Genomic DNA, 23699 nt, shown 5'->3' on the forward strand with positions numbered 1-23699 from the left:
GTTTCTAATTCTCTATTTCTCTCTCCCTTCCTCTCTGTAAAAAATCAATAAAAAATATATTTAAAAAAAACAAACAAAAAAAAAACAAATACAATCTAGGAAGATCCAAGATGGCAGCAGAGTAGGTGGAAATTATACTCACTGCCTCCCAGAACAACACTGGAATTAAATTATAGAACATTCAACCTGAATAACCAACTGAAGACTAGTTGAACAGAAGTCTTATAACCAAGGATTTACAGAAGGCACATCAAGACTGGTAGCAAAGGCAGAGATATAAAAAGCTTTTCTTTAAAATTGCAGAAGACCCATCTGGCATCAACTACATGCATTCACTACTTCGCTTTGTTCTGGCAACAGGGCTCCTCTTCATAATGATGATGTTAAAAGTGATATGGCAAAATCTAGCTATCAGAGGTGGAACAGCACAGTCGACATATTAGTAAATGCACACTAGAGGAAAGCGTGAGGAGGAGCTGGGGACAGGGTTGTTTATCAGAAAAAAGAGTAGACTTGGCTGTACATGAAAGTAGGGCACCAAGCGTGCAAGATATCCCTGGTATGCACCTGGTCATTTCTTGGGTGCTGTGTACCTGCTGTTATCTCCTGCTGACTTTGGTCCCAATCAGTATAAATAAACCAAGTATGTGTGAATCTATGCCACCAACCATTGAATGGAAGAAACCCCAAAACAATCAGTATTGGTTTAAGTCAACAGTATAAAATTCATGTTATTGCTATTTGATATGGTACATGTAATTTTAAAGTAAATGTTTAATCAATATTTTATTTATATAGTATGTTATTTTATTTTTTACTAGAGGCCCGATGCACGAAATTCGTGCAAGAGTAGGCCTTCACAGCCAACACGGCTGCCTGGATCCCTCCCTCGCAGCCCCAGCAGCTTCCTTGATCACGGGGCTGCAGCCCTGGCTTTGTCCGAAAGGTCATCTGGAAGGATGTCCAGTCTAATTAGCATATTATGCTTTTATTATTATAGACTAGAGGCCCAGTGCACAAAAATTTGTGCACTTGGGGGGCGGGGGGAGGGGGATCCACCAGCCCGGCCTATGCCCTCTCGCAGTCTGGGACCCCTCGGGAGATAACGACCTGCTGGCTTAGGCCTGCTCCCGGGTGGCAGAGGGCACACCCAATCCCTAAGTGCAGCCCCTGGTCAAGCTCAGAGCAGGGCCGATTGGGGAGTCGGGGCGCCGCCCCGTCATGCACAGAGCAGGGTGGACCGGGAGGTTGCGATGCCACTCTCAGTCATGCTCAGGGTAGGGCCGATTGGGGGGTTGGGGCACTGCCCCCTGTCACACTCAAGGCAGGGTCGATGGAGAGGTTGCGGCACCACCCCCTGTCACGCACAGAGCAGGGCCGATCAGGGGGTTGGGGCGCTGCCCCCTGTCACTCACAAAGCAGGGCCGATCAGGGGGTTGGGGCGCTGCCCCCTGTCGCTCACAGAGCAGGGCCCATCAGGGGGGTTGGGGGTCCGTACCCTGTCACTCACAGAGCAGGGTCAATCAGGAGGTTGGAGAGCTCCCCCCTGTCACGCACAGAGCAGGGCTGATCAGGGGGTTGGGGCGCTGCACCCTGTCACACTCAGGACAGGGACAATGGGGAGGTTATGGCTCTCCCCTGTCACACACAGAGCAAGGCCCGTGGAGGGGGGTTGGGGCGCCACCCTCTATCATCCACAGAGCAGGGCCGATCAGGGGGTTGGGGCGCCGCCACTGTCACACTCGGGGCAGGGCCGATGGAGAGGTTATGGCTCTACCATGTCACACACGGTGGGGGGGTGGGGGGGGGGTTGGGGCGCCGCATCCTGTCACACACAGAGCAGGGCCGATCAGGGGGTTGGTGTGCTGCACCCTGTCAAACACAGAGCCGCAGGGCAATCAGGGGATTGGGGAGCTCCCCCCTATCAGGCACAGAGCAGGGCCCGTGGGGGGGGGGGGGGGGCGTTGGGGCGCCGCACCCTGTCACACACAGAGCAGGGCTGATCAGGGGGTTGGTGTGCTGCACCCTGTCACACACAGAGCCACAGGGCGATCAGGGAGTTTGGGCGCTGCCCCCTGTCACGCTGATCCCGGTGCCGGGAGCCTCGCTGCTCAACTGATCCCGGTGCTGGGAGGCATATTACCCTTTTACTATATAGGATAGAGGCCTGGTGCATGGGTGGGGGCTGGCTGGTTTGCCCTGAAGGGTGTCCTGGATCAGGGTGGGGGTCCCCACCGGGGTGCCTGGCCAGTCTGGGTGAGGGGCTGAGGGCTGTTTTCCGGAAGCGAGTGACTGAAGCTTCCAACCGTTCCTTGTTTTCTTTATTTTTTTTTTTTTTATGCTGGGCCAGCTTTAGCTCTAAGGCCTCGCTGCTGAAAACATCAATACAAAGTTTCGGTCCGCTGGCTTTCAGTCCGGCTGGTTTCTGGTATTTTGTTTAGCTTCTTATTTGCAACATAGTACATAGTTGCTTAGAGTTGCAGCTGAGAGGCCGGCAAGTGAGGCGGGGAACGTTGGAGTCCGCAGCAAGCAAACCTCATGCTCGCTTCAGTGCCTGGCTGCCGGCCGCCATCTTGGTTGACAGTTAATTTGCATATACTCACTGATTAGCCAATGAAAAGGGTAGCGGTCGTACGCTAATTACCATGTTTCTCTTTTATTAGTGTAGACTAGAGGCCCGGTGCACGAAATTCATGCTGGGAGGGGGTGGTCCTCAGCTCAGTCTGCACCCTCTCGCAATCTGGGACCGCTGGCTCCTAACCACTCGCCTGCCTGCCTAATCACCCCTAACCCCTCTGACTGCCTGCCTGATTGCCCCTAACCCCTCTGTCTGCCTGCCTGCCTGCCTGCCTCATCTCCCCTAACCACTCTGCCTGCCTGGCCGATCTCCCCTAACTGCTCATCTGCCTGCCTGATCACCCCTAACAGCCTTTGCCTCAGCCCCCACCACCATGGCTTCATCTGGAAGGACATCCAGAAGGTTGTTTGGCTGTCCAGTCTAATTAGCATATTATGCTTTTACTATTATAGATTTTTATAAAATAAGCTTCTTAGACTCAAAACCTACAACTTTCAACTGAAAGGCACTAGGAATAAGCATCCTGGCTACACCCTGAGCTGCTCCTTTTTGCCCTGATTCTGCTTTCTTTGGGACATGTTCCTTTTCTAAGATATATACTCAGAAACAAAAAGACACAAGCCCACTCAGCAAACCATTCCTCTAAAACTAAAAATAACTGGGGTAAGCATCTAATCTGTGCACTAGTCACCAAAAAGGCAAGAGGAAGGGGGAAAAAAGACTAGTTAGATAAACGAATTTAGGACAGCAATCTTTTAAATTCTAAATTAATGTCACTAATTATTTTATTCCCATTGGGAGAGGCGCCTATTTTAAAGAGCCATTTATAGTAATATCTTAAACCAAAAAAAAAAAAAAAAAAGTCAACTCACTCAAGCATTTTTTATGATAATAAAAAATTTTGTAGTCTTCACTGTCATCCCAGCTCCTGCCACTGTCATGGTAACTTCATCAGTGACGGGAATGTAACAGCTACTTTTTGACCCCCTCTAATCCAACAATGTTTCATCCAAATTTTACATTCTCCAATACTTAGCACAGGATCTAGCACACAGAAAATGTTCCATAAATATTTGATTTAAATTCAATTTGTCTCCACATCAACAACCATTTTCAAAAGTTGGATCAATCATTACCTGGAAATGTTCCATTTCTAGAATCTTAAACTCTGATCTTATTTGCTGCCCATAAACTCTTATCTATTTTTCCATTCCTAAATGCATTTGTTATTCTTATCACACTCCTAATCCTTCAGTTTCTTCTGATTCTCTAGTTTCTAATACTCCTCCTAGTTTTTACTTTCTTACTTGCCAGCCTGAACCTCCCTGACTATTACTTCAATTACAGTCCCTACTAATGACCTTGTTTCTTCAATTCTCCTAAAAATAAAAATAGAATCAAATATACTATTACTAGGCAAAATGCTAATAAGCACCTTACTTGCAGTAATCTTTTTAAATTCTCACAATAATTTTATGAGATAGATTAAATATTATTATTAGCTCCATCTTATAGATGAGCAAATTAGGGCTTGAAGAGATGAAGGTACTTGCCCAAAGTTACGCACGCAGCCTGTACAACTCCAAAACCCATGCACAAACCATTACACAACACTGCCTCTCTTCCAACCTATGCACCCAGCCAATACCAAATCCATCCATCTGCTTTTTCCATCTTTTCCATCCCACTCCTGATCCTAAGCTATGTAGCACTACTAGAGGAAAATGTATAACTACGTTGCTTAATGCTTTTAAAAACATAATTTTTTTAAGAAAGCTGGTTCTCAATGATGCTGGAAGTAAACAAAATAATAACGAATTTGTGAGAAATCAAGACAAGGACCAGAAATTCTTGGTATATCATATTGCCTAAAGAACTTACAGAAATATTATTTTGGGTCTCTAAAAATGTGGCTATCTGTACTAGTCTATGAAACCCATGTCCTTCCCCACAAAAAAGAATAAGCTGTATGTTAGAACAGATCTAGATACTGACAATATTGTCTTTTTCTATTCTTGTATGTACCTTGCTTCAACTTTGTAGGACAGTGGTTCTCAACCTTCCTAATGCCGCGCCCCTTTAATACAGTTCCTCATGTTGTGGTGACCCCCAATTTCATTGTTATAAATTGAACATAATTAAAGCATAGTGATTAATCACAAAAACAATATGTAATTATATATGTAATCATTCGACCCCCAAAGGGGTCACAACCCACAGGTTGAGAACCGTTGTTCTAGGAGCTCAAATTCTAAGGAGAAAAACAGATTTGCACATAAGAATCCTGACTATAGAGCAAAAAGTCCTTCTCTTTTCCTGGCCAGACAACCTTCATGCTTTATTTAATCCTAAACCAGTAAGAAAAAGAAGAGGGGGAGGAGCATATGCTACCCAGAAATGACACCATAGCATCGTCACTATTAGAGAAATTAACGTGAGAATTCTAGCTCTGCTACTATTCGACTCTGTGCAGGATCTGAAATGATTATATATGCAGAGCCTGCGATCCCAATCCTAGCAGCTCTCATTTCAAAATCCAAAATATAGCACATAAGTAGCTGACACTGCTTGAATTTAAACGATGAAGCAGATGCCACAGAGGCCTTGCTTTGAGTTTGCAATGAAAACTAAACTTTAAATAGTTTATATTTAATTATTTCTGTACTCAAAGTAAATTATTAAATAGTTTGTTTTCATGATAGAACAAAATTAAGTGATTAGCTTAGAGAATTAAACTTCCAAGAAAGACAAAACTTTCTTTTAAGACAAAGATGACTCAAGAATATAAAGCAGAGGATACTGATATCAATCAATAACGTAATTTTTCAAATGTGGCACATTTTCATTACTACAAAATTAAATTCTTAATAATGTTAAATCTTCAAAATATCACCTCAAATGTTTACATAGTTAGAGAACCATTCAACTCTGCTTGTAGTCATCATACTTAGAATCAGAGAGTAACAAAATATATTGTTTCATAGCACCAAAGAAAGAATAAAAGAAAAATTAAGATTTAAGTGTCATTCTGTGCCAAGCAAGGCACTTCATACACATTTTCAAATTCATCTTGATAATATATATATACACAATATATTTCTATCCTTACTTGACAGTTGAAGAAACAATCCCAGAAAAAGAAAGTGATTTCCCCGAAGTCATTCAACTACTACCGATGAGAGACAGGATTCCAGCCTGTGATTTCTAAATTCATGGCTGAGCACCACCGTACCACCTAGGATCGTAGTCCTATCATAAGAAGTGGCTGAGCTGTCAGCCTAAAAATGTCCCTACGTTGATAATTTTTCTAAGAGAAAAATTTGCACCATAAATTACTTAGTAACATTCACGTTAAAATAAATTCCTTTACGAATAACTTCCACTACATATCTTTTACTCTCCCAATGTCATGTTCATTGAGAAGAAGAGGCAAACACCTCTCTTCACTAAAGCAGTGTCACCAGCTATACAGAGGGCGTTTCCCTTTGAATGGCTCTTCAATTTCCTATATCAAGAACTGAGCTCATTCCCCGCCCCCTCTTTTTACCAACAGAGATAGAAACAGCCCTCTGATTCTCCAGGTACACAACTTAGAATTACATTAGCCTTTCCTTCCTCCCTCACACTCCACAGCCTATCTCACAACAGTGTACATGGTGAACATTATCCTTGCTTCTTCTGGAGTGGAATGAGCTTGTTAAGGGGCAGACACACCTGTTGAATTAGTAAATCTTCCCTTATTTTTTTTTAATTTGGAATTTTTCCTTATTCTATTTCAATATTAAGATTACATTTGTTAACTTCCATGTTTTTAATTTATTATACTTAGGAGGATCATTCTTAACACTTAGTATCAATTATACATTATTAGCATATATACACAACCACGTGTTTATATTTAGGTCACAATTTAAAATGTATTCCTTACTGTGAGTCATGGGGAAAAAAACTTTTGAAAATCATTGTCCTACAGTATTTGCAGAGTAAAAGGAAATATTACTAAGGCCTGCCCTAAATATATGACCTATAGTAGGAATGTTGAAAGGCATGTAAATTACTAGTTCAGGAATAACTATACAAATTTAAAAGGTTTCTGGAAACATTGTTACCTCTCCCATTATTTTTTTAAATTGGCCTTTCTATTTCCCCATTAACAAGTGGCAGAAAACATCATTTTAAAAATACTTTTTAAAAATATATAAATATAGAACATAGCAAGGGAAAGGGTTAGCTAAGAAGACTGGGTTGCATAGCAGCTAACCCAGCAAGCGAGGAGCCAGGAGAGGGAAGAGAATAAGTAACTGGCAGCTGCATAAAAGAGATAAAATGAGGCCAAGTCCCTGGAACCCGCAGGAAGAAAGGATGATAAATAGCTACGATAGGAAGTGGATGAGACCCAAGTACTTAAGCTATAGAGGACAGGTGGACTGAGATGTTCAATAATTCAGGGAGTATATGTTCAGGACCTGCTGTTTGTTAGGCACTGGTTCTGGACTCTCCAATACAATCTAATAATGCTTTATGCCTCGCCATAGAATTTGTCAAACAACAAATTACATATTGGGCACTGAACTAAGCCCTGAGCAGGGATATGGTGGTACATATAGACATGACCTTACCCTAGGAGGGTTTCACGTCAGAAGAGACACATATTGAACAACAAAAATCAACTAAGGCCCTGGCCAGGTAACTTAGAGTATCTTCCCAATGAGCCAAGGTTGTTGGTTTGATCTCTGGTCACGGCACATACAAGAATCAACCAATGAATGCATAAATAAGTGGAACACCAAATCAATGTTTCTCTCTCTCTCTCTCTCTTTCTCTCTCTCTCTCTCTCTCTCTCTCTCTGCCTTCCTATCTCTCTAAAATTAAAAAACAAATTAAGGTGTATTACATCATCCTAAGTGTGCAAATACCTATAAAGGAACAGTACACAGCACTATCAAGAACATCACTTACTTTGGAGGTGAAGGGAGGGCTTCTCTGAAGAGTTGAGATCTGAAAAATCAGTAGGATCAGTGAGAACAAAGTGTAGAAGGAACAGTGTGTTCAAGCATCCCATGCTAGATGGGATTTATTCAATCATTTGACAAAGGATTTCTGAACTCTTATGCATTGCCAGTCACTGTGCTCTGAAACTAGGAAGAAAATAATAGAGAGAAAGTACTCTGTTTCTGTGTATCTGAATTAGAACAGAAAGGAAGAAATGGCTCTTTGCAGAAATAAATCAATAGGACTTGATACAAAAATAAGTTCTGAAAGAAGAAAAAACAGTATAAAAGTGTTCCCAGCCTTCCCTCCAGTGTCGTTTAAAAGGGTGGTCAGGCCCAGCCACAGTGGCTCCCTTGGTGGGAGAGTCGCCCTGTGCACTGACGGGTGCTGGTCGCATTCCCAGTCAGGGCATGCCTGGGTTTCAGGTTCCATCCCCGTTTGGGGAAGGTACAGAAGGCAACCCACCTATGCTTCTCTCTCACTTCAATGTTTCTCTGTTTCTCTCTCTCTCTCTCTCTCTCTCTCTCTCTCAGAATGTCCTCAAGTGAGGATTAAAAAATTAATTAATTTAATTAAAGGATATTCAGGCTTCAATAACAAGTGAAGACATACTTAGATTTAAAATTATGAATTCCATTTCAGGCACACTAAGTTTGAAGAGCCAGTGAGACAAGCTGAGAAAGGCATCATGCTGACACTACCCAGAGGCAGTCCTGGCCCAGAGGTGGGGAGAAAAGCCCACAGCTCCGGCTGCAGGCATGGAAATTAACCACGGAGACAACACTGACATCTAGGAGTGGAAAATCTGACTCAGAAGCAGCATCTCTAACAATGTACAGTGGCTCCTCACTGTTCATGACTGATGTTGTAACTGAGTCACCGAATCAGAAGAAATATAATACAAACAAATCAATTATAAAATGTAAATGTTCATCAGTCAAGCAAAAATCAATCTTGTAAAAGCTATGTGAAATGTTGATTCCTTTTCTCTAATGCTAAGGATAGGATATAATGGAATGTTGGAGTTAAAGAGGGCCTTAGAAATATAATTCACCTCCTCACATTGTGGCAATGAAGAAACCAACATCTAGAGATTATGGAAGTTGGTCAAGGTCAACCAGCTAGTTCTTGTCAGAGTTAGGACACTATCTTCACAAAGCAAAAATCTAATTAAGAAAAAAAAAACACAAAACAATAAAAAAGAACCTATTGATCCTATAAAATGGCTCACTGGTTCCTAAATAACAATTAATTTAAAATAAGTTCAAACATATATTTTCTTCATTAAGAGAAAGAAATGAAGTCAAGTTTCTCCATGATGTTCCTTATAATACAAGAACTATTTTAGACATCTATATCATTTCCTTTTGTAATATATGAATTACCAATCTTCTAGTTGTCTTGAAAAACAAAATAGTCTGAGGAAAAATAATGCTTAATTATACCGTATATAATTCAATGAGTAAATATTGATACATAAGTAACTAGTGTAAATTAACTCATATGAGCATATAATTATATATATTATATGAAAATTTAGGTGAGATATATATGTATTTTTTTAAGTAACTCTTTTTTTATTTTATTGATTTCAGAGAGGAAGGGAGAGGAGAGAAAGATAGAAACATCAATGATGAGAGAGAACCATTGATTGGCTGTCTCCTGCACGCCCCCTACTAGGGATTGAGCCCACAACCCAGGCATGTGCCCTTGACCGGAATCGAACCTGGGACCCTTCTGTCTGCAGGCCAATGCTCTATCGACTGAGCCAAACCAGCTAGGGCTTATACAAATATTTTAACATGTTGTCCACAAGACTAGGTCCATGTGCTATTTATTTATGTGGGAATCATGAAGATTAACAAACCATTCTATTCTTATTTATACACTAATTATCTGCACAAGCCAAAAAGGACATGTTTATCATGCAAAATATTGAACATTAATATATTTTTAGAAAATACTAGTCAAAAGAACCACAGCTGACTAGTATACCCTGAGTGTTTTTGTGGGGGGTTTTAACTAGAGATAAGTAAATCTTTTTGAAGGCATCAAGAAATGAATGCACTAACCACCTGAGTCAAGTTGATAACTGGGGTGAGAAGGGAGTTAAGTTTAGAGTCACGGGTGCAAGGAAGAATCCTAACAGCATGACCAGAACATCTCCCTCACTTCACGGACAATACAGAGAAGCTGAATGATGTTGCCAAGGTCACACAGCTTTTAGTGGCTGTGCTCCATGTTTCTTAGCAACAAATTTTTTTTAAGAAACATGTTATATAGCTCTCACTGACTAATAAGAATATGAAATTAGTCTACAGACTGATTATAATATATGTTCCTTAATAATAGACTAGAGCTGAAAAAATATAATATGTGCTATCTTAGAAAAGTAAGAAATATTTTCCTGAAGAAAAATAAGGAGGCATATCTACTTGCCCACTAGTGAACCAAAAGAAATTAGTGTTTTCCAGTGAAAACACCAGAATGTTTACCCTCCAGCACGTTTCTGCCAATCAAATATTTGAAAACCGTCTTGACTAAACAAATGTGGGGTTTTTTAATGTTTACATCAGAAAACTTACAGAAACCCTGTGAATTATTCTATTTTGTAAAAGAAGGAATTGCCGAAACCGGTTTGGCTCAGTGGATAGAGCGTCGGCCTGTGGACTGAAGGGTCCCGGGTTCGATTCCAGTCAAGGGCATGTACCTGGGTTGCGGGCACATCCCCAGTGGGAGATGTGCAGGAGGCAGCTGATTGATGTTTCTCTCTCATCGATGTTTCTGGCTCTCTGTCTCTCTCCCTTCCTCTCTGTAAAAAATAAATAAAATATATTTAAAAAAAAAAGAAGAAGGACTTAATCTGTTTAAATATCAGAGATATGAGGAACAGGAAAAATTGAGGATACTCCCAGGTTTTTAAGCTGTGACATTAAGTAGATGGTGGTGCCCTTTATGAGAAATAAGCAGGCAACACACACTGAGTAAAGATCTGAAAGAAATAACAGAGCTAGCAATGTAAGTATCTGAGGAAACATTAAAAGCAGAAGGAACAATACGTTTATAAGCCCTGAGATAGATGTGTACTTGATATGCTTAATGAACGGCAAGGATGGCTGGAATATACACCAAGAGAAGAAGGCAATAGTAAGAAATGAAATCAGAGCTGCAATAAGGAAGAAGGAGGAAGTCACAGAAATCAGGCAAAGCACATTCTCAAACCATAATGGAACTAAGGATCAGTAACAAAAATCTGGAAAATTCCCAAATATTTGGAAATTAAAACACTTCTAAATGACTCATAAGTCAAAGAAGTCTCTAGATAAATTTTTAAATGTTTTTCAATTAAATGATAATGAAGGTTTAACATGTCAAAATTTGTAAGATGCAGCTAAAGCAGTACCTAGAGGGAAATTTACAGCATTATAATGTATAACTTAGAATAGAAGAAAGATCTAAAATCAATAATCTAAGCTTCTACCTTAAAAAACTAGAGAAAAGAAAATTAAATGCAAGGTAAGCAGAAGAAAGAAAATAATACATGTTAAAACAATAATCATTAGAGAAACATAATGAAACCAAAAGCTGGTTCTTTGAATAGATCAATAAATCTGAAACTCTTCACTATCCAAGGAGCTTCTGCTGTTCAGGGATGTCTACTAGCACCTCCTTAGTGGATGAAATAAGAAACTGGGGTTCAACATCTTTTCTTTTCTTAGAATTGAGAATAGCCTGCTAAAGCAACACGGAAACTTAATTTCTATTAGGCCCAACCCATTATGTCATACTAGAGGCCCAGCACACGAAATTCATGCGTGGGTATGGTTCCTAGGCCTGGCCTGCGATCAGGGCCATCTTCCCCAGCTGCCCGCAGCCGGCCCTGCCCCCCTGCCACCACCCACCCCCAGTTCCTCATTCGCCTTCAGGCAATCGGAGCCTGCTGGCTGGGGGGAAGAACTGAGAGGTCGGCCATTCCCACCTGCTTGCCAGTCCCACCCCCGCCACAGGTCACCCTCTGTGTGTGGGGCAACCGGCGGGGCAGGGGCCTTGGTCTGGAGCCACCCGCATCCCCACCACCCACCCCTGGTTCCTTGTTCACCATCAGGCAATTGGAGCCTGCCGGTCCGAGAAAGGGATCAAGAGATGGTCAGTGCACCTCATAGTGACTGGTCGAGCAGTCATTCTGGTTGTTCTGCCATTAGGGTCAATTTGCATGTTACCCATTTATTACATAGGATGGAGGGAAGAGAAGGAAACAGTGCCTGAAATACTTAAGTGACTTGGATGTAATCACAGAGACAGATGCCAGGTCCCCTGGTTTTTACAATAGCAAAGTTCTATTGCACAATATAGCCATATTGGAGGGCAGGGGGTGGACCTCAACCCTTACCTTACACCAGTGATTGGCAAACTGCAGCTAGTGAGCCACATGCAGCCTTGAGTGTGGCTCTTCCACAAAATGCCACATGCGGGCGCGCGTGTACAGTGCGACTGAAACTTCGTGGCCCATACACAGAAGTTGGTATTTTGTGGAAGAGCCACACTCAAGGGGCCAAAGAGCCGCATGTGGCTCGTGAGCCGCAGTTTGCTGACCACTGGTTTAACTAAGACTCAAAACTTTAAGTAAAGTTTATTAAGTCAATTTTAGGGAACGTTGTGGAGTGAAAGAAGATGTAGTTTCGAGGGTTGAGAAAGGTATGTTGAGATGGTTTGGACATATAGAGAGGATGAATGAAAGGAGATAGACAAAACAAGTATACAAGACGAGTGTGGATGGGAGAGTTGGAAGGGGTCGACCTCAGCAAACGTACCTCAGACTGAGGACGTTTTTAGCAAAGGCCAGTTTAGAAGTACCCTTAATTAAGTTCATAACAATGTACCTACCTATATAGTTTAAGTTTAAAAAATTTGGCTCTCAAAAGAAATTTCAATCGTTGTACTGTTGATATTTGGCTCTGTTAACTAATGAGTTTGCCGACCACTGCCTTACGCTATACACAAAATTTAACTGGAAATGAATTACAGACCTAAAATTAAGAGCTAAGACTTAAAACTTCTAAAAGAAAACAGGGACAAAAATCTTAATGACCTAGGTTTTGGCAAAAAATTTCTTAAATATAACAAAGAATATACTAACTATAAAGAAAAAAATACAATAAATTAGACCTCACCAAAATTTGACTACAGCAAAGCAAAAAAAAACCCTTTGCTCTTTAAAATATGGTCTTGTAAAAATAAAAGGCAAGCCACAGACTAGGAGAAAATACTCGCAAAGCCAATATCCAACAAATTGGCAAACTATTCCACCAAAAAAGCTATATGGCTGGCTCATAAACACACGTAAAGATGCTCAACATCCATTGGTCATCTGGAAAGTTCAGTTACAAATACAATGAAACACCAGTACACTAGACCACTAGAAATACCACTAGAATGGCTTAAAAAGACTGATCATACCAAGTATCAGCGAGTATATGGAGCAACTGTCTCTCACATACGGCTGGTGAAAATGTAAAACTGCACAATCAATTAGGAAACAATTTAGCAGTTCCTTAAAAATATAAACATATACCTACTATATGACCCAGACATTCCACTCCTTGATGTTTACCAGAGAGGGATGGAAAGCACATGTCCACACAAAGATTTATACATGAATGCTTATAGTCTGTAATAGCCAAAAACTGGAAATTATCCAAATGTCTATTAAATGATCAATGAATATGCAAAACATATTACATCCTTAAAATGAAATAATTATCAACAATAAAAGCAATAAATTATTGATACATGCAGCATCATGAATGAACTTCAAAATAATTACATTGAGTAATGAAGCCAGACAACCCTGGCTGGTTTGGCTCAGTGGATAGAGTGTTGGCCTGCAGACTGAAGAGTCCCGGGTTTGACTCCGGTCAAGGCCAGGGTTGCGGGCTTGATTCCCCAGTAGGGGGCGTGCAGGAGGCGATCAATGATTCTCTGTCATCACTGATGTCTCCATCTCTCTCTCCCTGTCCCTTCCTCTATGAAATAAAAATAAAAATAATTGTTTAGAAAAATAAAAGCCAGATAAAACAGTAACTATTGTATGATTCACTTCTATAACATTCTAGAAATTGTAAACTAATCTATAGTGATAGAAAGCAAGTCAGTGGTTGCCTGAAGTGAGGGAAATGATCAGAAAAAGTGGAGAGAATATTCTAAAAGGACACATAGTTACTTTTGGGGGTGATATATATGTTCATTGTTATATATGATGTATATATTAATTGTTATGATGGCTTTATGGGTATATACATATGTCAAAATTCATCAAATTGTACAGTTTAAATATGTGCAGTGTATTGGGTATCAATTATACCTAAATAAAACTGTAAAAAACAATAAATATATGTATATATACACACACACATATACACTCACCATATGACCTAGCATTCTATTCTTAGACATTTATCCAAGAGATACGAACACATATATCTACATTCTAGAACTGGAAAAACCAATCTATAATGACAAAAAGCAAATCATATTGATTGCCTTGGATTAAGATGGAGGAGTAACTGCAAAGGGGCACCATCCGGAGAGAAAACTTTATAACTACATGAAGTTTCTTGATGGAAATTTTTCTATACATCCCAAGTAAAATGTGTTCTGAATTGCAAGTAGAAGATTTAGCAAACCGGTAACAATGACCCTTTACTGAACACAACTCTGCTCCAAGCACTGTGCCCTCCCCATTCATTGCCTCTAGTCTTCCTAACAAACCTATAATGTAAGTGCTATTATTCCCAGTTTAGATTAGGAGGCTTGAACTCAGAGAAAAGAAGAAACCAAGGTCTCTCCATCAGTAAATGAGCACACCTCGGCACCCAGGAATCAATCTGGAAGTGACTTAACGTCAAGTACTCCTCACACAGCACACTGCCTTCTCAGTGCTCAACACACTTCAATTGGGGATGACTTCTACTTGACTGAAATTTAAGAGAAAGGCATTTGCTTCCTTAAACAAGTACTTCCTTGGACATAAGTATCTACTGGTATAATGCCATTCATTTTCCTGGGAGATGCATAACAAATAATAAGTACTCAATACATTGATGATTTATCCTAAAGTAACTATTAGTTGAGTTACAAATATTTCTCATTATTAATTTCTCTGATTTGGATGGAAAATTACACTATATAAATTTAAAAAAGAGAGAAATCACATTATATAACAGATTTGCCTTTATTTCTGACAAGATTACCACATACCAAAGGATAAAGCCGAAAGTGGTGACTGTGAAAAACTAAGTCTGAACACCTTCTTCATGCCTCCCATTGATTTAATGGTTGAATACTCTTTATGTGACCCTAATTCTAAGAAAGTTATGATTTTTAGCACTTGATACAGTCAGCATCTTAACTTTTATTTCCAGATTTGGCTGCAGAACTCCCACTCTGTGGTATCACTAGGGGGCGTATTTTAATTTTTTATTTATTTTATTTATTTATTTATTTTATGGGAAGCGAGCCCTAGCTGGTTTGGGTCAGTAGTTAGAGTGTTGGCCTGAGGACTCAAGGATCCTGGGTTGATTCCAGTCATGGGCACATACCTCTGTTGCAGGCGCTATACCCACTCTGGTTGGGTCCTGTGCAGGAGGCAACCAATGTGTCTCTCTCACATCAATGTTTCTCTCTCTTTCTGTCTCTCTCCTCCTCCCTTCCACTCTCTCTAAAAATCAATGGAAAAATATCCTCTGGTGAGGATTAACCAAAAAAAAAAAAGAGAGAGAGAGAGAGAGAGAGAGAGAGAAGAGAAAGAAAAAGGGAAAAGTTCTAAAGATGCACTTTTATCCTGTCTGTCCCTGGAAGGTAAAGTGCAAAATGTTTTAAAATTAACAGAGCAAGGGATTTTAGCTTGTTTGGCTCAGTGGATAGAGCGTCGGCCTACGGACTGAAGGGTCTCAGGTTTGATTCCAGTCAAGGGCACATGCCCAGGTTGCAGGCTGGATCCCCAGTAGGGGGCGTGCGGAAGGCAGCCCATCAATGATTCTCTCTCATCATTGATGTTTCTATCTCTCTCCCTCTGCCTTCCTCTCTGAAATCAATAAAAATGTATTTAAAAAATTAAAAAATTAACTTAAATAAAAAATAAAATTAACAGTGCAAAGTGAAAAATAGTTTAAAAGTGACATATGACTGTAAAAGTAAGCAACATCAATGTTAGATTTGGTAGATACATTATCCAATCAACATATTTAATGCATAATGTAAACAGCAAATATTGCTTAAGGTGTTTTGGTAAAAAACAAAAAAAAACTATAAATCTGTAATACAAGCTGACCTTAATTATAACTCAGTTTAAAATGCTTAATTATAATTTGTGAAGATTCTGGTATCTGATAAAATACTACTAGCAAAGAAAGTTAGATATTTATCATAAACTTCAGCTGATATACTTCACTTGTCTGTTACTTTATTAAATTATTGGAAGGTAAAACTAATACTGCTATCCTCTTTTAAAGTTTGACCTTTACCTTGAGCATCTAAGTAGCAAGGAAAGGTGATAGAGGGAATGAACGTTAACTAGGTACCTGTTCTGTGGCAGGGGCTCTAAACGTAGTGCAACAACTGGAGGGAACAGAAATTACTATTTCCATTTACAGATGAGAAAGCAAAGGCTTAAAAATCATGATCACTTGGCCATAGTCACACAGATAGTACATGGTACAACCTGCCTGATTCTATTGCATATGAAAAAATCATAAGTGGCTTAACCCACCTGACATTTTGGTTATCCTATCTAATAAAGAGGGAATATGCTAATTGACCATCACACCCTCACAAGATGGCGGTGCCCACAGCCAATAAAGCGGGAATATACTAATTGACTGTCACCCCTCACAAGATGGCGGCACCCACTGCCACAAGATGGCGGCACCCAGTTCTCTCAGCCCCTCCTCATCCAGCCAGAGTCCCCCAGTCCCCTCAATCCCACTGCGGGGGGCAGCAGACACCGTGCGCCTCATCCAGCCGGAGTCCCCCAGTCCCCTCAACCCCACTGGGGGGGGCAGCAGACACCGTGCGCCTCATCCAGCCGGAGTCCCCCAGTCCCCTCAGCCTCACAGGGGAAGGCAGTTGGGGGCAATCGGGCAGGCAGAGGAGGGCAGTTGGGGACAATCATGCCAGCCAGGAGCAGTTAGGCGTCAATCAGGCTGGCAGGGGAGCGGTTAGGGAGCTATCAGGCAGGCAGGCAAGAGGTTAGGAGCCAGCAGTCCCGGATTGTCAGAGGGATGTCCCAGATTGGAGAGGGTGAAGCCTGGGCTGAGGACACCTCCCACCCATGCACGAATTTCGTGCACTGGGCCTCTAGTCTTCAAATAAACAACTACGTTTATTCTATTAAGAGGTATGTATTTACATTGCAGCAAAGTACAATAAAGAACCAAAATATCAACAACATAAAATATAGCTCGTCCTCCACGAGGTTGCAATCTGATAAGGAAAATGTATGTAAACACACACACACACACACACACACACACATGTTAAGAAATACAAAGCAGTAATTAATTTCAGGATGCAGCCACTAATGATATGGGAGCTCAGAGAAGCCTGGGATCCAGGTGGTTTCAGCAGTCAGGAAAGGCCTTTCCTAAGGTGCAAGATTACATCTGGATCCTGGGGATGGAAAATGCTGGGTAGGTAGAATGAAAGGGTGTCCCAGGATGGGTAAAAGCAGAGGTAAGGATGAAAACAATATGTCTAAGTAACAGTGAAGAAGCCAGCTTGACTGCTTCAAAGGACTGAAAGGAAACAACCCACATATCCACCAACTGATGAATGAATAAACAAAATGTGATCTATCCACATGATATAATACTATCATCAATAAAAACTAAAGTTCTGATACATGCTACAACAGGATGAAACTTGAAAACATGCTAAGTAAAATAAGTCCATCACACAAGGCCACATCTATATATATAAAAGCCTAAGCGACTGGCCGACGTGCCAGTAGCTATGATGAGCACTAACTACCAGGGGGCAGACACTCAATGCAGGAGCTGCTGAACGACAGCAACTTTGCAGAGTGCCCTCTCACACTCCAGGACCTGCCAGTTTTGGCCAATCCCCGCCGGCCAGGCTGAAGAACCCCACCAGTGCATGAGTCCATGCACCAGGCCTCTAGTATTGTATAATTTAACTTACATGAAAGGTTCAGAATAAGTAGTGGTTCCCAAAAGCTGGGAAGGTTGGGAAGCAGGGGAGAGGAACTGCTAATAGGTACAGGGTTTCTTACTGGGTGATGAAAATGTGCTAAAATTGATTGTGGTGATGGTTACACTATTCTGAATATACTAAAAACCACTGAACCCTATACTTCAAATGGGTGGACTGTATTGTATATGAATTACATCTCAATTATGCCATTAAAACAAAATGAGGGTTCAATAGGATACCACATTACACAGCTAAGATGGAGTCACTTATGCTACGTTTAAGAGTATGCGATTCATCTGGTATGCAAGATTTACCTAATGAAAGCAGAGCATACACACTTAAAGACTCTTCTCTAGCAAAATAATTCACATGTTTTAAGTACATTCCTAAAATATATGCCAAAATCTCAAAGAAGAGAGAGAACAGGGAAAAGATGTTGCAGTGTGATTTTGACTAATCCACAAGCTGTGACTATTAGGAAAGTTGTTTTGCTTCAGTGCTAAATGCCACAGATGGGTATATCAGCATCATATTTATGCAAAGCTGCAAATTTGTCTGTGTCAAATCTTTAAGTACCATAATGTTCTAAACTTAATTGTGAAAATACCATTAATAATTGATCTGCCACACTTTAGGGTAAGATAAAAAACAATGTGATTTGTTTTTCATTGGATGACAGTGCTCTGTATATAATGCTTTTTTAAATATTAGATTCACTTTAAGTGTTACGAGAATCTCTACTAATGTAAAGCATTTCCTACTGATGTTTACTCACTTAACTCTAAATTCTAATTTAATATAATACTCCAAAATAGTCTTAATATACAAAATAATGGAGCTAAAAAGATAAATCTGACATTCAAAAGCAGAGAGCAAAAAAGAACGTCTGAATACTAAAGATCCAATACAAAGGAAAAGGAAAAGCACTCAAAAATAACCCTGAAAACCAGAGAGAGAAAAACAGAACTCAATATTAGGCTCTACAGCATTGGGGAGTACAAACATTTTTTTAAAGGAATAAAATACATTCAAAAATAGAAGGCTCAGTACATGAGATCAGATGAGGCTTTAACAGAGGCAGCCTTCCCCCAAATCCCAGGCATGAAAGAACCTTTCAGGCCTCCTGGCCTAAAGGTGAAACCCCAGGAGGTGGTGAGATGTGAAGAATACAAAGGAAGAACTCAGCTGGATACCCAGACACAACCAAACTACTGTTTGCCTTCTCAGCCACCTTGCAAACCTCCTTCAAGGGAGATGAGCCCTAAGAAGCTCAGAGAGCTATATCAGATCTCTTTTTAAATTCTCCTGTCGAAGAATGAGAGGGCCCAGGTACCTCTATCAGGGCTTCGTAAGTTCCAGCACTAGAGGAAACTTATGTTCAGTGCCTTGAGAAATACAGACAACACAGAAGACCTGGTTCAGTGACAAACAATAAGAAAACAAATAAGCCATCCTAAAAAAGAAGCCTTGTCACTGATATCTAGAATAAGGTATCTGCTGTCACAAGTAAGTAGAACAAGACTCTCCATTTCCTCATTGTAAGCCAGCGTTTATACAAAGAAAAGAATTCAGGCGGAGTAAGTAAGACCTTATTTCAAATCATGAACTGCAGTATGTTAAAAATAACTTATCCAAACTTTTTCCAATTGTCTACCTGCTCCAATAAAAATAAATAAATGAATAAATAAATAAATAAATAAATAAAAATAAAAAAAACTGTGGGAAAAGACAAGTGCTTGCCATGTTGGACATGCTCATGTACTAACATGTTCATGAACATGTTCATGTTCATGGAATAATGTACTTCAAATATAGCAATAAAATATCAAAATAGGTTAAATGTTGGAGTATTCTCTATGTAAACACCAAAACACATATTGTTAATGTATACATAAATGAAAGTTTTCTTTTAAATAAACAGGTAGAGTTGATGACAGCATGCTACCAAAGACCACCAATAACATCAACAGAAGGTCCAAGATCCCGAAACATTTTAAAGTGATAGAATTACTGGAGAGGATGCTCTAAATTGTAAGCATGCTAAAATTGCGACTAAACTAAGAACAGAAACCCAAGGTGCCACTAATAGACTACAGGATATTTTTTTAATGGGTGCCATGGAGAGGGACTTGTTTTTATATGATCCTTTGATGAATAACATGGGACTAGAAACATAATCTATACACAAGAAAGAAGAACAAGTAACTTGCCAGCACCTGAAACTGGAAAAGTAGATCAAACCTAAGGAAACAAGGATGACAAAATATCCCAGAGATAGATAACACCAGTTTTCAAAATTGGATTCCGAAAAACTAAAGTGAAAACTAATTTGCTGAAAGGGGGGAAAAAAAAACCGTTGCACTAATTAAAGAAAAATTTTAAGACAAAGGTACACAAAGTACTTTAGACAAATTTCTGTTTCCTAAGTATAGATATGTTCCTTAATGTTGGCCACATTTGCTTTTAAGAAGCTAAAATCACAATTTTTAAAATAGTTGAGAGAAATCTTGTAAATATTTACAATAAACATTTGCCTTAAGCAACTCTGTAGAGCTTGTGAGATGCCATGTAAATGAGAGTAGATGCAATTAAATTTTAAAATCCCTCAAGTATTATTGTGCAGCTCACATAGCAAAAGTAATATGAACAACTACCATATTTGCAGATTTTTTTTATATAGTAAATAGTATATAAGGTTCACACTCTACAAGTAACTTAAATTAATCCCTGGATATTCCTGAGTCTCATCTAAACTTATTGGATGCTATGTGAGCACCACTAAAGCTGGAAAATAAAAAAAGAATGAGATCAACTCAGACCATTAGTTCTGTTCCTCCTCCAAGCAGTATTCTTTAAGTCAGGTATCTTATTTGATTTCAGTTCGCAAAGGTATAAGACCATAGCTAAGTCTTAATCTAGGTGGGCGTAAGAGCTAAGACATAATTATGCAAAAGGCTGTGCTCCAGCGGTGAAGTGAATCTGAACATGACCGCAGCGGGACATTTCCGAAAGCGTGGTCCACCCAGGGGAAGAGCAGGCACCTCAGGGACTTCCGGGAGTACCTGAGCAGATACACAGCCCTTTCGATGTCCCCGAGGTCTTCATCAACCGTCAGTCTTTCTATTTCTTCTGGGGTCTGTCAAGCGCAAATACAAGTCATGGACACAACGTGCATCAATCAGCCTTGGCCCCCCACCCCCCACCCCCTACCCGCTCCAGGGGCCCTAGGTAACCGCTGCTGCCGAAGGGAAAAGTTTCACAACTAGCATTTTCACTGAAAACTAATCAAGCATCTGAGGGAACTGTCTCCAATTGTTGGGTTTGGCTTGAGGAGGTTTGGGTTTGGTTTTTGTGTTTTGGGGGGTTTTTGTTGTTGTTTTTTTAACTCTTCTAGCGTTTAGATTGAAGCTTGAGAATCACACTGTGGCTTCAGAGGAGTGCCGAAATCCATTTTATATGCATATTGAAAATGTATACACACTTTTTATCTCTAATATCCCAAGGCTGTTTCTCCAGCATTTTCCACCCCAGGAAATGCTAAAAGGGGTGATGGATGAAGACTGCAGCCGAGTGGGAATGAAAAGACGAAATCTGGAGCTGGGGGTGGGGGGGGGGGGGGAGGACGGGGGGTGTAAAACCTGAAGCTGGAAGGAGGGAGTGGGAGTGGGAGTGGGAGCTAAAGGCACTGCGGAGGGGCCGGGGGCCGGGCCATCAGCCGGGTTTGCCGGCAGTGAGGGCTGGACCTCCGCGAGGCTGGGAGGACGATGACTCTGCGGGTGGGGGAGCCGCTGGGGGTGCGGGGCGCTAGTGCAGGCTGACTCGCTCAAGTCGGGTGGAGGGCAGGTCCTAGGAGGGCCGTGGCGGGCTGGGGGGCTGGGGGGGAAGGGAAGGACTTAGGGTGACTCAGGATGAAGGCAAAGGGTCGGCGGGGCCATGAAGACGGGGCGCAAGACGGTGCGGCTGGAGGTGAGGGCGGCCGGGATGCCTTGGGGAAGGGTGAGACCTGGGGCGCCTCGGGACAGGTGGGGGTCAGGATGGCGGCGGTGTGGACTGAGGAGGGGGCCGAGGGGCACCGGGCGAGGACCCCGGATAAGCCGTGGGGCGCCGGGCGAGGACCCCGGATAAGCCGAGGGGCGCCGGGCGAGGACCCCGGATAAGCCGAGGGGCGCCGGGAGAGGACCCCGGATAAGCCGAGGGGCGGCGGGGCCGACGCCGGGCGGACCCGAAGAGGGGGCTCGGCGGCCGTTCTGGGGGCGGGTAGGGGAAGGTACCAGGGGGCCGAGGGCGTCCGGGAGCCGGGGGCTGACCCGGCCCGGGTCCGAGGAGAGAGCCAGGGCCCGTCCCTCGAGGTTGGGGGTCAGGCTGGGAGAACCAACCGGGCTGCGTCGAAGAAGGGGCCCCGGAAGGGCCGGTTTAGGGTGACACGGCGAGCGGAGGAGGCTGAGGGGCCGCCGCAGGGACGGGCCGGGGTCGGGGCCGGGCCGGGCGCCCAGCGGGCAGCTCCTCCTCCCCGGGGCGCGCACCTTGAGGCTCCGGCGGACCGGCCTCTCGATGATGGTGAGCTCCTGCAGGTCCTCCGTGTAGCCGAACAGACTGTTCTGACTGAAATCCATCGCGGCGGCGGACGGCGGCGGATGCATGGACCGCCGGGCCCCCTCGCCGCCCGGGCCGGAGCGGCCCCCGGATGCCGGACGCGCGCAGCCCCGCGGGCGCCCGCCAGCAGGACTTTCTCCCGCTCTCGGCCGCGGGAACCTGGCGGGCGACGAGCGGCGAGCCGGCAGCGAGGGAGGGAGCGCGGCCGCCGAGGGGGCGGGGCGGGCCGGGCAGGCGAGAGGGCGGGGCGAGGCGCACGGGCGGGCGAAGGGGCGGGGCAGGCAGGCTGGAGGGCGGGGCGAGACGCGCGGGCGCCCGAGGGGGCGGGGCCAGGGTGGGGGACGTGCCACAGCGCCCGCCTCAGTCCCGCCCCTTCCCCTGGCTTTGCGCGCTCGAGGGCCGGACGCTACCGCCTTGCGAAGTGGAGGCGGCCTTCGCGACCCCTTTGCGTCCGCCCCTCTAGGCTTCCAGCTCCCAACCAAGCGCGTTCCACCCCACGGCGCGTGCGCAGAGCCTTCCACTTGCCGCAACCGGCGGGGGCGGGGCGGGCGGGCTGGGGGCGGGCGACGGGCGGAGAGGCTGAACCAATGAGAGGGAAGCAAAGGAAAGGGGGTGGGAAGTGGGCGGGGTCTCGTTTAAGGGGCTGGACAGTAACTTCCAGGGACTCCTGGGATGACCCATGCCCGCCGGCTGGCTGTGGACCCCGAGACCAGCCCAGCTCAGCGCTAGCCCTGGGGGAGGGGTGTGTCCCCCAGATAAGCCAGGGCACTGCGACTTGTGTGGGGATGATGGGGAAGGGCGTATGGGAGTGAGGTCCTGGAGGAGCTCGCATTGGGGAAAGGGCAGCGGTCAGGAAAGGACTCTTGGAGGGAAGGCACTTAAACTGAATCTCAAACGATCGATAAGACTTTCCCAAAAGAAAGAAATAATAAGAGTAAAAGCCATTGCGGATCGAAGCCTGGGCGTGTTTGGGTTGTGGGACTTGCAGTCGGAGTAGACGTTGGCGAGCCAGGAAGCAGAGCTTGGCAGGTGGGTGGGAAGAGGCAGGTCCGTTATGCCAGAGGCCCTGCCCTGGGCAGCCACCATGCGTCCTCGCTTTCGATTCTATTAGGAATAGAAAACGATGACGGGGCGACTGGGGCGACTCTTTGGACGTCAGGGACGAGTTATGTTGTTGATACTCATCAGCTCCTAACCATCAGCAAGGCCCTTCTCTGTCTTCCTTTTAACTTTGTTGTTTTCCACTCGTTCCCTCCTCACACCCCGCCCATTTCTCCACCTCCCATGTGCACCCTCTCTCATATGTTTAGGTACCAGAACAAGTGTA

The 23699-nt window shown here is 43.1% G+C and overlaps 1 protein-coding gene across 3 annotated transcripts in view; it reads right to left on the minus strand.

Annotated features, from left to right (window-relative positions):
• The window catches only part of PPP4R4 (protein phosphatase 4 regulatory subunit 4), a 63316-nt gene extending 40791 nt beyond the window's left edge, over window positions 1-22525 (minus strand). Inside the window, exons 1-2 of one of the 3 annotated variants that reach the window (XM_070401349.1) lie at window positions 22303-22525; window positions 20842-20915 (exon numbers count right to left, since the gene is read on the minus strand). In XM_070401349.1, the coding sequence (XP_070257450.1) occupies window positions 20842-20915; window positions 22303-22419 (191 nt within the window). In that variant the 5' untranslated portion in view covers window positions 22420-22525. Of the gene's footprint in view, window positions 1-20841; window positions 20916-22302 lie in introns of those variants that run through there. The other 2 variants (XM_070401465.1, XM_070401519.1) reach the window with 2 other exon arrangements.
• Between the last annotated feature and the right edge of the window lie 1174 nt (window positions 22526-23699).

The sequence above is a fragment of the Myotis yumanensis genome, unplaced genomic scaffold (assembly GCF_028538775.1).
Source record: "Myotis yumanensis isolate MYYU_CA2020_CCGP unplaced genomic scaffold, mMyoYum1.0.hap1 SCAF_1, whole genome shotgun sequence".
In the NCBI taxonomy this organism is placed as follows: Eukaryota; Metazoa; Chordata; class Mammalia; order Chiroptera; family Vespertilionidae; genus Myotis; species Myotis yumanensis.